The 15,911-nt window shown below is 40.9% G+C and overlaps 1 protein-coding gene across 1 annotated transcript in view; it reads left to right on the forward strand.

Annotated features, from left to right (window-relative positions):
• The window catches only part of LOC136881047 (uncharacterized), a 341,118-nt gene that overhangs the window by 226,240 nt on the left and 98,967 nt on the right, over positions 1-15,911 (forward strand). The window contains exon 2 of the mRNA XM_067153643.2: positions 9,347-9,555. Coding sequence (XP_067009744.1) covers positions 9,347-9,555 — 209 coding nt within the window. The remainder of the gene's footprint in view (positions 1-9,346; positions 9,556-15,911) is intronic.

Genomic DNA, 15,911 nt, shown 5'->3' on the forward strand with positions numbered 1-15,911 from the left:
AACACTTGGGGACCCGGGTTCGATTCTCGGTATGCTAGAAATATAATAGTAGGAGGACTGGTACGTGCAGTTCACCTCCATTGGGAGTGTGTCTGAAAAGAGCTGCTCTACCTCGGGTTGAGGACACGAGTTTGCTGCCCGGCTCCATGACTAAACGGTTAGCGTGCTGCTATTTTGGTCCAAGGGATCCCATGTTCTATTCCCGGCAGGGTTGGTTAATTTCGATGGTTCGGGAGCTGCGTCTTCATCCCCATTATCATAGACATGCAGGTCATCAGGTGCCATCTCGAAAGTCCTGCATCAGACCTCTCGTGAGACCCCAGGACATAATTATTCTTCAAGTATAAGCCAGTGTATGCGGGATTTCTGAAATAAATAAATTTGATATAAACAGTCACATTATTCGCTAGTGATGAGTACATATTTTACATATCAAAGAGATGTGAAGCACAGAACAAAAGTAGTCCAAATGACACCATTGCGAACATAACCCATAACCCACCGGTTTCACATGGGATGCTATACCGATTGAGCTATGGTGGTCTAGGTCATATTCATTGTGTTAGAAATGATCTGAGCTACTACTGAGAGTACAGATGTCGAGTGTGCACTTGTTCTGTACTTAAAATCTCTTCAACATTTACGATATGTTCTCAACACGATCTAACAAGAAGAAAGTTCCGAAGAAGTTTAGTTTATCATCCAGCAGTGTGAGCACGGGATGATGTTCCCTTATTAGGGCTAAGTAACTTGATGGAACTTGCTGAGACAATGCTACCAACTGTGCAGGTAAATCCCTCGGCAAGCAATGCAAGTTTGGCGGATTAAGACCCCAAGTGGCGTACAGCCGTGGTTGCACCACTTCTGTAGAGTTTTAATTGTGCCGTAGTTGGCAATGACATCCCGGTAAGTATTATTGGGAGTAACAGCATATTGGATTCATCATCATCACCATCAACATCATCTTCTTAGCGCTTGTCCCGCAATGGAGCAGGATCCGCTGTTTTTTAAGTCAATCTCCATTTGGTTCTATTAAGCGCACCATTTGAAACAAGATGAATTAGCGCAAGCATCATTGAAGGCGATCAAGCCAGCGTTTCTTGATCCGACCACGCGGCCTATTTCCAGATGGCGTGATGCTAAGTGCCGTCTCTACAATACAAGAACCTTCTCTACGCATTACGTGGCCATACCACCGAAGTCGGATCCCACCCATCTTGTCCACGATCGGGGAAACTCCCAAGATTGTCCGGATTTCTATGTTGATGACAAGATCTAGCCGGGTCAGTGCAAGAGAGCAGTGAATAGCAATATTCTCACCCTCCCGATTCCGAAACTATTGGTAGCTCCCTGATGTTATACTATAAAATACTTTTTTAAATTTGCTTTACGTCGCACCAACACAGATAGGTCTTATGGTAAGGATGGGACAGGAAAGGGCTAGGAGAGGGAAGGAATTGGACTTAATAAAGGTACAGCCCCAACATTTGTATGGTGTAAAATGCTGCTGACAGTGAGGTTCGAACCCATTATCTCCCGAATGCAAGCTAATAGCTACATGACCCAAACCTCAATGCCACTTGCTCGATCTTCTAGTTTGTACTGATGATGTTGACGGTGATAATAATGATGATCGGGGCTGATGACCTTCGATGTTAGGCCCCTTTAAACAACAAGCATCATCATCAGCATCAATAATGATGATCGGGATGATCGCATGCTATTCGCTTAAAATGTTGAATTTGCTCCAATATGACGCAACTGTGTCATAAAACCTTCACCCCCGAGTTTCCACAGGACTGTTTAGTCAATGGTATAGATGCTGCAAGTCTTTAAAATCACCACAGTCACAGGCACCATTTTGCATGTAGCCACGTTATTTATTCTAGAGTGGTCAATGTTCTTGCCATTCCATTTCTGATCCTATTAAGTGTTTTACATGCTAGCAATGGTTGTGACTCAGGAGTTTCATTCCCTCTGTTGGTTTATTCCAATCTGGTAGTGTTCCTGACTTAGCTCTTGCAAGTTTGACGCTGTTCATGATACGTTTTCATTATCTGAGATATTATCTTACTGCATGATGGCCGAGCAGAGGATGCCGACATTATGTCTCTTGTTTCAATTTCAGATCCTACTTGACGTGCAACAGGGGATCGTGCAATAGCACGGCTATGTTGTACTGTTTCGATATTAATTGGTCTCAGGCATCCAGAGATGACATGGCACATCTTATTGAAGGTAGTATCCAATTTCTTGGAATGCAAAGAATTGAGCTATGCAGGTCAAACACACTCGACTGTGGAGAAAGGGAGTGTCAAGGCTGTATTTCGCTCTGCTGCTGTGTTTGCTCATGCAAGAAAATAAAGGAAAAGCTTACATAGGGTGTTGTTTAAAGGGGCCTAACATCGTCAAATGTAGTAACCAGATTGTATTACCAACCCGCGCAGAATAAAAAACACAAACAATGCTGAATACAAGATTGTGTTCATAGAATGCGCTGGCACCCTAACCAGCCCATATTAATGATGTTTGCACAGGGGAAAGTAGAGGCCTAAGGCCGCTTCGCGACTCTAACCTGGGGGCTCGTCTCATTTTAGTACTTAACTACAGAGGTTGGCAGCCCTGTCCTCCATCCCGACCACGTCCTCCGCGAGAAGGAAACAAAAGACAGTCATTCCGCGCTGACTAATATTGGAATCACGGGATTAAGTATTAATTCAAGCGGAATTCCAATTTACTTGACGGCTGGAGAGAACTCAAGTTGTCTTCGTTCCCAACAGATATTCACTTTATGGTTTGCAACACGACTGCAAAGATGAAACAGTGTGATCAGAGTTTTCTTTGGACGTGATTTTAGAAAATTGTTTTTGTAGTACTTTGAAGAGATCACCAAGATTCCTCAAGTTTGACTGGACTGAGTGAACCGCAGGGCCATATGGAAGATTTGTTTCAATATTATCCATGTTTTTTTTGCTATTTGCTTTACGTCGCACCGACACAGATAGGTCTTATGGCGACGATGTGATAGGAAAGGCCTAGGAATGGGAAGGAAGTGGCCGTGGCCTTAATTAAGGTACAGCCCAAGCATTTGCCTGCTGTGAAAATGGGAACCACGGAAAAACCATCTTCAGGGCTGCCGACAGTGGGGTTCGAACTCACTATCTCCCGATTACTGGATACTGGCCGCACTTAAGCGAATGCAGCTATCGAGCTCGGTATATCCTTTTTTCACGTGGGAAATCGAACCAACGTCAAGTGAATTAAACATTCGTTTACTGTCTCGAATAGACAATAAGCTAGGAATGTGACGTAAATTGCACGCGTACATCATTTCCATAATATGCCGTAGAACATCGTAACAAAGTTTAAATTCAATAAATACTCGGCTTTGTAGTCTTAAATTCCTCATGCGGTACAATTTCAAAGAGAAAAATGTCAATGTAAATTGTTGATGTGCATTCTCGTTTCCAATAGAAAAACAAATGAAAGAAATGAAGTTGCCATTGCTTTGAATTTAGAGGAAAATATGCATCAATTAGTTGTTGTGTACACGTCGTCGGGTGGTTCATCTTTTGTGTTTGCTGCAGTATTGCCATCTACAGTATTTTAGAGGATTCTTTTGCTAATTGTTTTACGTCGCGCCGACACAGATAGGTCTTATGTCGACGATGGGATAGGAAAGGCCTAGGAATGGGAAGGAAGCGGCCGTGGCCTTAATTAGGTACAACCCCAGCATTTGCCTGGTGTGAAAATGGGAAACCACAGAAAACCATTTTCAGGGCTGCCGACAGTGGCGTTCGAACCCACTATCTCCCGGATCCAAGCTCACAGCTGCCCGCCCCTAACCGCATGGCCAAATCGCCCGGTAGTTTAGTAGATTAAAAAACAGACGAAACAGAGCACGCCTCAAATAACGACAATATCGGGCACTGTAATCTTTTTGTTGATACGTATTTGGCCAAAGAGAGCGTGTTAACCTTTAGGAGGCCCGCTCCACCTCATCAGGTTGGGGATCCAAGGTTGAAAAACGTATTAACGACTTAGGGGATTGTATGCTACCGCATTTCGTTTTCTTTTGGATAAGTGGTAGTGAAGATTTCGAGGCCTAGTCTCCCATCCCTCCCCATCTGTCCTGTCAATCACCACTTATCTGCTTTTAGGGCAGTTTCCCACTTGCTGTGTTCTGAAATAATTTTACGGACGAAGGAAATATATCCAATGGCACCCTTGGTAAATTATTCCAATCATTATTTCTACTTCGTATGAACGAATATTTGTCCTAATTTGTCCTCTTGAATTCTAATTTTATCTTCATATTATAATTTTTCCTACTTTTGAAAGCTCCATGCTATTTCTGCACTGCCATCTCGGAACATACGGCTTAAGCCGAGCAGTTCGTCTCCTTACCCCCAAGTCTTCCCATCCCAAATTTTCCAACATTTCCTTAACACTACTTGTCGGAAATCACCTAGAACAAATCGTGCTGCTTACCTTTGGATTTTTTCCAGTTCTCATATCAAGTAATTCTAGGGAGGGTCCCAAACACTGGCACCATACTCTAATTCTGGTTTATTCTAATTTTGTTCCGCGTACGGTTCACCCTTCAAACCGTACGCCCAATGTTCCGTTTTCTTTAAATATCGCGGTTTAGACAATAGTATAGTATCGAAAAAGTGCGTGGTTATGATCAAAATATTCTGTATTCTGATTTCCGACCAATGATCAGCCATCACAGTTGAGAACAGCACCTCTTGCAGTGTGCTAGCGGTACTAGCTGGCATGTAGAGCATGAGTCTCCTCCATTTTATTCTTGAGTTGCATTGTGAGCGGAAGCAGAACGTGTGCGGTAAACAAGAAATTGCTTTCTCATAGTGTTTTCCAATAGCTGTGAGGTATTTCGACGAAAATCGATGCATTTGTAACAGAATTATAGACTTATATGAAGATGCGGACGAAAGTGCTATAAAAATGTCTCAACAAATTTATAAAAGAATTTCGGAACATGGTTTAATATTGTCCCAGATTTCAGGCTATAATGCTGACAACACAAATTCTAATTTTGGGAAAAACAATTCTGTATATGTACTCCTAAAGCCAGAAAATGCAACCCTGGTTAAGTATTAATTGTTGTGCACATGTTGTTCACAATTCATGTAAAGCTGGGATGAATTCTATGTCAATTGATATTGAAATGTTGATAATTAAAGTACCGGTATTCAATTACTTTTCAAATTCATCAAAAAGAGTTTTACACTTAAAAGAATTCTTTCAGTTTCTTGATATTAAATACACTAATTTGTTAAGACATGTACAAACAAGATGGCTTTCTATAAAGCCTGCTATTGAAAGACCGCTGAGAAACCTCCCAGCGATAGTATCTTATTTTTCAAGTGTTGAAGACTGTCCAGTATTCATTAAGAAATATGTGTTAGGTTCCTCAGAATCAGATTCTGGTAAGCAAACACTTCTAGTAGAATTGTATGTACATTTTCGGAACATTTAGCAGATGTTTTCAATAAGGCAGTTCTTAGTCTTGAAAAGAGTCATCTGACAGTCTGTGAGGTATATACTTTATGAAAACTTTGTAAATGCAACAGGAACAGACAAAGTGGGAAATACATTTTTGGTTACAAAGTGACTTGCACATTAAGTAAATTGAATTATTTGTTTACTGGGGAAGTTAAGGTCTGTGAATATGATTTTATACATGTCTATGAAGTTTGTGTTAATTATCTATGTAAATGGTGTGATTTTAGTGATGATTCTAATGTTTATTCACTGATGAATTGTATAACTCTAAAAAACTCACCTCAGTTGAGCAAGATTTTAAAGTTAGTGGAGACACTAGGTTTACAGGAAAAACTGAATATTGATGATATGTGTTCAGAAGTTGTAGAAATAGTCAATTTGTTTTCTGTTGAGAGTGGTGTTGGTGAAAAGCTAAAACTAAGTAAAACAATACCAGATAGGTGGGTATGTATCACCGGTTTATTTGGACCAGGAAAACTGAAGGACATTTTGATGGTACTTTTTTCTTCTTCTACTTCTTCAATGTTTTCATTTTCACCCTGAAGGGGTGGGGCGGGCCACCTAGAGGGTGTCGCCCTCTCTCTGGCCAGGAGAGATGACGGGGTTGAGAAGAAGTGAGAAAAGAGGGAGATGGAGAAAATGCGGTATGAGTAAGTAATGGAGATGAGAATAAAGGACGTGTCGGTTATCGAGTGCTTTGGTGACAGATTTACAAGGACAGATGGGCTATGTGCGAGGTGTGGAGGTTAGAGCGGTGTGCTTGGATGGAGATGAAAGGTTAGAAGTTGGAGGGTAGCGGTGAGATTACAAAGGGAGGTAGTGAGGAGACGAAGGAGTTCGAACGTCGGAAGGGGTGTAGCGAAGAAACTGGTCGCGGGAAGGGGCGGACATTCCGGTTGACGAGGTTCGAAGGGTGGAAGGGCTGGCCGGGGGCGACGAGACGTGTTTGGAAGGGAATGGCGAAATGGTAGGGGCGGTGAACGAGATGGTTCCACTTTATACCGATGGCGGTAGATAGTTGCTCCGTTTTGAATAAGATGGTGTACGTCGTTGGCAGTTGGAAGGTGTAGTCTGACTAGGTATGTGGGACCGGAGGCGTTCTGAATCCTGGACGCACGGCGGGCGGGGACACCAGCTGCTTGAAGTTCCCGGAGTATTTCGCGTGATGAAATTGTAGGGTCGATGTTGCGAAGTACACAGCTAGGCATAGCTATGAATGACGGTGGTAGCTGCGTTGGCGATGATAGAGACTCGGCGGTTGCTGCGGCATCAGCGTGTGGAGATGGTGGCGGTGGTGGTGGTGGTGCGTGGGAATCCAAGACGTTCGTAGGGGGTTGCTCGGGGAGAGATTGTGCGGGAAGTGAAGTAAGAGGAAGGGATGATATCATTATTGACGAAGGATGGCAGGTTGTTACAGTAGTGGGGGGAGTATTGGAAGGGGTAGAGACTGAAGTGGTAATGGTGGTGGTGGTGGTGGTAGTGGGAAAGAGGGGCAGTGACTCTTCTTGCGGCGTCCTGGGTGGAGAATCAACTTCAGCGAGCAGGTTGGCATGATCTACGTTGAGTTGGGCGATGATGTTCGGAGGAGCAGGCTCCACTTGGTAAAAGCGTTGATGGATAGTAACGCCGGTGTCGAGGAGACGGGTCACGTCGTCCACTCTGGGGAGAAAAAGAAGAACCTCTGATGACCGTAATCCAGTAGTGCCGTCCAACAGCCTGCAGTCATCGTAGATGGGGGCGCCGGTTGAGCGAAGTTCGTGATAGATGTCAGTATCGGTGAGAGAGGGATCAACACCGCGGAGAAGACAGGTGTGCATGGTGGTGTTGGGAAGGCTGAAGTGAATATAGCCGACTTCCAATTGTGGTGCCAACCTTTGTGCTTGGGGCTCGACGAGGTGCGAGTTATAGGTGAGACGTCACCCCGGCCGAAAAAATACTTTATCCGATGGTACTTAAGTCTGTCTTCAGTATATTTCCATCGAATGCATGTATTGAAAGAGTATTTTCAGTAATGGCAATAAAATGGACAGATGACAGAAACAGATGCTCAGTATATTTAAAAAAAATGAACTTCTTGTGTACTTCAACTATGATGAGAATTGTAAGGAATTTCTCAAGAAAGTTTTGTTGAATAAGAAACTGTTACAAATTGCTTTTTCATATGACAAGTACTTGTGAAATGTTAATTTCAATGTAAAGACTAACGCATTATTAGTTTGTAATAAATTAAGTACCTACATATTCCACGCTGACGCTGTTATACTATTACTGGTATTTATTTGTTAATATAACCCTGGTCTCTTCTTTTAATCATCGCTATGGTGCCTTAATTTACCTCTATATGGCAAGGAAATGGAAGTGTCCCTTTTTGCCATCGTGAAATCTGGCAACCCTATGTCAATTTATGGTGCTACTTGCTGCACTTAATGACAAGCATTAACGATTGTCTCTTGTCACTTATCGCTTTCAGCTGGCGAAAACTTCAAAGCACTGCCTTCGTGATGAATATTACGTTCTAAGGAAACAGTAGGACATGATTCAGCTTTATGCCAATAGATGACGGTAATTTTCAGCTGTTGAAACATTCTGACAATCTCACCTCGTTGAACGGGAGGCATTTCATCGAAGAAGAATCAAGTCTAAGAAATCCCAACTCTCCCGAATCATATCTCTACCATGGAAACACCTACAACGAAACATCCACGATCAATATTTCTTAAGATGTCATTCTTAAAACTCAATGGAAGATGTTCTAACTCGTGCTTATTGACGGAGATAATGTGTTCTCATATGCCGTAATGAAAAAAATAATCAGCGACTACTCTGAAGAATCAAGCAGTTCAATTATGATGGTCACCTTTACATAAGCTTCCTCTGTGGATCAGTGGTAGAGTGTTGGCCTCCGGATCCCAGAAGAGCGGCTTCAAACCTGGCAGACGTAGTCGGATTTTTAAAGGGCGGAAAAACTCCATTCGACACTCCATGGCGTACGATGTCGGGATTTAAAAGATCTCTGATGACACATTTGGTGTTAACCCGACAAAATTCATTAAATCTCAGCCACAGACGCCCAAGAGAGTTTCGGTTTACCCTGTCTGCCATCTAGTGGTCCTAGAGTATAACGGAACGTCGAAATTGACGAGCAGACATCCAGATGGCATCAAATTGAAATATCTGCACACGGTAGCTAAGGCCATAGGATTATTATTATTATTATTATTATTATTATTATTATTATTATTATTATTACAATTGCATAGTTCTTCTAACTTATATCTGGAACCAGATTCAGTCCCTCAAATGTTATCTTTATCTCAGTGTATGTGTGGAATGCAACGGAAGTCAGGACGTACATAGTTCGAACTCGTATAGCTTTGTACGTCATCATAGCGAGTACGAGACAATTACTGCGCTGAAAGAAACGTATTTTTATTTAAAAAGTACAAAGACGTGGTCGCGAGAGATTCATTGTATTTTCTCTAAAGAAGACATAATAATCTATAACTGATACTAATTTAAGCTGTTGAAATATTCTCGTTTTCTCAATATCTCTGTAAATGACAGATAGAACGGGAATTTTGTATATATAATATAGATATTGAGCCGTTTTCAATTTTAGGGACAGAAATGAACAGACAATCAAAAGTCCTTTAAAAAAATCACCTATTCAACGTTACGCATGCAACGGATACCTTTCAAGAAATGTGTCTGAAATAATAAATGTACAGTCATGTGGAATAAGAGTTTATTTAATTACTTAAATACTCTATGCCAGTAAAGTATATAATTTTACCAGAAATGTGTTCTCTTGTTTCAGCGGGATGTCTGGCGCTGAAAGACGTCCGAGTGGTGATCCCTACGGCGGTATTACGAGGGAATTCAGCACTTTTGTTCTGTCACTTCAACATGGAAGGAGACTCGCTGTACTCGGTCAAATGGTACAAAGGAAGGAGAGAATTCTACAGATATACACCGAACGAAGATCCTCCGATCAAGATCTTCCCTATACAAGGACTGAATGTAGATGTAAGTACACATTACATTACGGATCAAAACAGGGAACACTAAATGTCAGTATTCTTATCTAAAAGTGTGGCTCAGGCGGCAGCACGTCGACCTCTTACCGCTAGGTCCCGTGGTTCAAATCCCGGTACTCCATGTGAGATTTGTGCTAGACAAAGCGGAGGTAGCGCAGCTGTTTTTTCGGGTACTCCGGTATTCCCTGCCATCTTTCATTCGAGCAATATTCTCCAATATTGTTTCGTTTCATCTGTCAATCAGAAATCAGCGCCCCAGAGGAGTGCGACAGGCTTCCTAACCTCGCCGCTAGATAGGGCTTCATTCATTCCGCTCCCGACCGGGTCGAATGACTGAGAATGGGCTACGGATTTTCCCGACACTTTTGTAACTGTGCCAACCAGTGTTAGTTTATTTATACTCAGCCAGTAGCGTCCTCATCACACAGTGTGCAACGGGACTCGAACCGGCTAACCACCGTGCCAGACTATGCCTTAACGATAATCGCCACAAGGCAAGCAGGCAATAATAATAATAATAATAATAATAATAATAATAATAATAATAATAATAATAATAATAATAATAATAATAATAATAATAATAATAATAATAATAATCTTTAATATTTCTATGGAATTTGAAGTAAATATCAATTGCATAAGTTTTCTGAATGAAGGATAAATTTTTCTCTCACCATTCATTCTAGAAGCCATCGGTATAAGGCTTGATAATATGGATTTTAACATTTCCTTATTATGTTGGCCTTCCGTGTCTCTATATCTCTTTGATTGATAAATAATTATCCTCTCTTTTTCATTGATCAATAGAGGAAACACCCTTCTGGTTTAGTAATATTAATCCGCTAGAGTTTTATGGTTCGCATGATTTTCTGTAGGATAAACTGGTACTTGTTGAAAATTCTTTTCTTAGATACTGGCAGTTATTTTGATGCATGTATACCTTTTTCGTCATTAATTATAAGATGTAATAATGCAATCTCTAAAACTTGTGTTCTTTACGCGAAATTAGCTCTCGTACATAAAATTATATCAGTAACAATTGTTATAATATTTTTGTAAATTTATTATCTCCAATGCAGGTTTAACGGGTTTTCGAATGATTTTAAAGGATCTTTCTTCTCACAATATTTGTGTTAGTATCTCCAAATTTTTAAATTCAATCCTCTGAAAGGAAAATATATTTCTTTATAGTATTTATTACAAGGTTAGATTGCTATTTTTTTGCCGTTTCCTTACCCTTTCCATTGTTTACGTGCCTCTAGGTACCTAGACTTTGCTTTGTCCCTAATTTTTTGTTAAATTCATTGTACTTTCACTGCGCATGCGATTTAAAGCTAAACATTTATATCATTTCACATTTCTAGTTGATTATAGTGAATATTACTGTTACTGGGGCTTTTCCGACTCTACCTACCTAGATTATTTGCAGTCGCTTAAACTTAACTGAGGGTTTAGATGAAATACCTAGTTTAACGAAACTGTTACATTATACTACATAAATTGATACCAAGGTAGTATTATTCTAATAAACTACTCCACCACGTCACATACTAGATCATAAGTTCAACAGGAACAAGGAAACTATTTGAGTGCGAGTTCGCTAAATAGGAGCACTGGAAAGTATCAATACTAACAATGGTGTCAGTGAATGATTAGCAGTTAGTGAGTCAGCATCTGCGTAGCAAAACGACAGAGGTGCTGAAAGTAGACTTCTATGGTATTTATTTCACATAATGATGGTCATAAGTGTTCATAAAATGTTCAAAGTAAACCTTTAACTTGCACCTTGAACAGAGCGGTTAATTCTTTGTCTGGACATCCTTACTCCCAGAAATTATCCCGGTAATCATTTCAGGATTGGATGAGTGAACCTCACACCATGTGCCTCTGCGAAAATGGAAACCTCGTTTCCAAATATTTTTGACTTCCTGGCAGGAAATCGAAGTCACGGCCTTCCAGGTGAATCGAGCATGCCTTTAACCCCTAGTCTAGGTAGCCTGTTGGAAAAGCATCAGTTGAATAAAATGATCATTTTGTGGTTAAGTGTATTCGGCCCTCTAAGGAGTTCAGTGAGTTACAGGGAGATTGCTTTGGTATAGTTTGCAAAAAGGCATATTCCATTATTTTCCGCATATTGTTCACTGTGTAAGTTCTATGAATTGGTAATTTGTTAAGATGAAGCAAACTTCTAGATAATAATAATAATAATAATAATAATAATAATAATAATAATAATAATAATAATAATAATAATAATAATAATGATAATAATAATAATAATAATAATAATAATAATAAGTCTAAGAGAATATTTCCACTCGAGAGCTGATGCATCGTGTCTTCATCATGCTGTTTGCAGAGCTGATATAAACTATACACCTCTCAATCTGTCGTCACCAGAAATGCCTGTTTCTACCCCACCTACAAAAGAAATGAATATGGCCATGTGGAAGCAAAAACCTCTTCACGGGAAATACCCCCATGAATTGGATCAGCCTCATATCGACAAACCTGCGTCGCACGCTTGGCTGACCTACTCCGGTCTTTTCCCAGAAACAGAAGGATTTGTTCTGGCCATCCAAGATCAAGTAATTGCTACACGGAACTACCGTAGATTTATCATGAAGGATCCAACAGTTGTCTCAGACAACTGCCGCCGCTGTTCCAGAACTACAGAGAGCATACAGCATATCATCTCTGGTTGCCCACACTTGGCCAACACCGATTATAAGCACCGACATGATCAGGTAGCAAAAATCATTCACCTGAAACTTTCTGTAAAATGTGGATTTCTTCAGTCATCAACTGCATATTGGAAATATACACCTCCACCCATTCTCGAAAACTCTTCATATAAACTACTATGGGACCGAGAAGTCATAACTGATGTCACGCTCAGCAACAATAGGCCAGATATTATTCTAATCGATAAATCAAAAAGATCCGCATCCCTTATAGAAATTGCTTGTCCAAATACCTCCAATCTGCAAACAACAATAGCCACAAAGATATCAAAATACACAGAACTGGCAATAGAAATACAACGCCTGTGGAAACTAGAATCAGTCACCACAGTTCCAATAGTAATATCATGTACCGGTGTTATTCCAAAATGCTTGCACAGCTCTCTGGCCGCATTAAACCTGCATCATCACACATACGTAGAACTACAGAAAGCCACCCTCCTGAGCACTTGCCACATTGTGAGGAAGTTCCTAGGAACGACTTTTCTTCTGACTCACACCAAACAGCATGAAGATCCAGGCCGCAGTTCCAGTAATACTGAAGAACAGATTCCCGAAACGGGGACATAAGAAGTCTGAAGTTGTTTGTATTTATTGTATAAATGTATATGTTGTAATTATTTCTATTGTAAATATTTGTACATATATGTACCTGTAGTTTCATAATCAAGAGGGTGACTCCTTGCATAGGCCGAGTCAGCCCATTATGTTACCGGCACAAGCCGAGCCTTCCTAAATTGATACAAATAATAATAATAATAATAATAATAATAATAATAATAATAATAATCACATGGCTTCAGTGACCATGTGCGGACATTTTAATTTGACACCATCTGGCTGTCTGCTCGTCAATTTCGACGTTCAGTTTTTACTCTAGGTCTACTAGATGGCAATGAAAACGGAATCTCTCTTGGGCGTCTACGGCTGAGTTGTAATGAATGTTATCGGGTAAACACCAAATATTTCACCAGAGATCATTTACATGCCGACATCGCACGGCATGGAGTGTCGAATGGACTTTTTCCGCCTTTCAAGAATCCGAATATCTCCCCGCCGAGTTTGAACCCGCTATCTTGGAATGCCGAGTCCGACACCCTACCATTGATCCACAGCTACAAGGTGTATAGGAGCGTCTAGAAAGTTCACATACTCTGCTAAATTTGTTTTAGGGTACGGTAATTGAAAAGGACAGGAAAGACATTTTTGATGCGAAATATTTATCTTTCCCTTACATATACAGGGCTATCTGCAGAAGTTAATTTTCGCTAAAATAATCTAAGCACGGCAACAATTATCTTTAACTAATCAATTTGTTAATCTGTCTTTATTTCGAAGGGGAATACACCCAAAGCATTCCATTAAAAGTATAAATTGTGGTCAGTAATTAAGATTTTGATAAGAATAGTCGCGCAGTTTGCCAATTGTTATACTCGCACAGACAGAGTTTTCTCGTTTGTTTGTTTTGGCCTATATGCAATTATTTTAATTTGTGTGTGAAAGCTGCCCTGCTTATTTTATGTACTCCCTGCTTTGAAGAACTAATGAAGTTTTTATCAAACAACTTTATTTGTCACCATTAGCGTCTCACTCCTTTTTGTTCCGATGTTTCATTTTGCCATCCACTTACATAAACATTTACGATCGAAATCCGAGTTCATTTTTCTTTTATATTCCTAAGAAATACGCCAATCCAATAAATATTGCACTTTATATCCTTCTATCCGTCATAGTTGTCAGTCAGATAACATCTACAGCATAGTGCAACGGAAATGTCACTTTCAGTGCAATAACTGAAGGACAAAATAATCGGCGTCTTCGAAAACCGTAAAAGGAGTTCTTGGGACGTAAAATCAATAAAATTAATTAAATTGACAAATTTATAAAGAATTATATCGGTTTCCTTTGAGAACATCTATAAAATCAGGCTGCATACATTCGAACTTCACTGTAAGAAATGGTGTTTCTTTCGGGGCGAAGGGAGGAGGAGGAGGGAGAACCGCACTCCCCGCATGGTGCTCAGCTCAAATCTAAGGAAAACAACAGGGAGGATTGCGAAGTGATACTATAGAAGTATCTGTCTGTCCCCATGTTAGAAGGCCAGATGTGGTGATAAGGTATCCTAGCGGTGTTATCAGGTAGTAAAGGTCAAGAAGAGACCACATAGGTCGAAATAGCGAATGCCTACATGTAAAACCTGACAAACTGCAGAGAGCACAGATAATAGTGTGGTCTAGAGAGGTCCAGGTATTGTTAATTGGGAACAGGCATCATGTTCAAGTCAATAATCCGTACCACGCCAGTCCAGTTATATAAGGTATCAGCGTTTTTAGGCAATGCTGTGACCAGCACGGACCTTGCTGGTTACCCAGCCATGCAGCGAGAAATCCTAAGATCTGTCACACCGCCCAATCCCCTTAGGGTCCCTGGTACCCAGTCTCCGATCTCGGAGGCCACACCCTCCGAGGCGGGGACATGCTAAATAGTTGTGGCACTTGACGCTAGGCATGGCCCTGTAAACCGGCCAAATGCGGTGAGAGGCTGGACGGTCCCCCGTACAGTTGGCGCATACCGGCGTCTGCCTAGGTGCTGTGCAGTCTGTGTGGTGATCAGCATCATAGCGAATGCAGTGCACTTCGAGCCCATAGCTAACCTGAAGTTGGTTTCATCTCATACAGTGGAAACACGGCATGAGCTGTAGAGGGGACGTTTTGACCTCCCCTGAATGTCGCTTCCCGTCGAAATCCTCTCCTGATTGGCTCCTTGTTCGAATGTCTTCCTTGGAGAAGTCCTGCGCTGTGGCTGTGTGGCACATTGAGACGTTTGCATGGTGAATGAGATGGACAGAAATCAACAGGGTGACCCAAAAGTCTGTTAACATTTAACGAGGCAATACTTCACGGCATATTTGACGCAGAGAGGTAATAATCGACACACATGATTGTCATGACGTTTGGTTTTATTGACACCAAAATAAAGTACACAAAATGACCAACAGATGGTGCTGGACATGTCAGGTAAAAATGGGCACACAGGCTTGACATGACATGGGTTTTATTGACACCACCAACTAGTGCACAAACAGGGCAACAGATGGCGCCGGACAGTAACACGTGTGTAATGCCCCATGAGAAACGTGTACGGTGTAAACAGAGCTGACGTTGCCAGAAAAGGCCCTGTTAGCGAAGCTTTATTTACTTTATTTTGTTGTCAATAAAACCTCATGTCAAGCCAATCATGTGTGTCGATTATTACCTCTCTGCCTCAAATATTCCGTAAAGTACTGTCTCATCAAAAATGTTAACGAACCTTTAAGTCACCTGTACATTTGGGCTAAGGAATAATAAAGTGTTTATATTGCTTTCCAGCCGGAATTCATTGACATGTTACCCGAAGGATATTAATACTCACTATTCTTTAGGAAACTACACTATATTGGACTCTCATGGCACCTTATAAAGAATAGCATATGCCTGAACTATATATGCTCTCATACAGATATCGATCCATTACATTAACTACGCGGGTTAAAAGGCCACACCTCTAGGGAAGAAAACCTAACCAGACGATGACATATCGTTCCCTATATTTGACTTCA

The sequence above is a fragment of the Anabrus simplex genome, chromosome 9, assembly GCF_040414725.1.
Source record: "Anabrus simplex isolate iqAnaSimp1 chromosome 9, ASM4041472v1, whole genome shotgun sequence".
Taxonomy (NCBI): domain Eukaryota; kingdom Metazoa; phylum Arthropoda; class Insecta; order Orthoptera; family Tettigoniidae; genus Anabrus; species Anabrus simplex.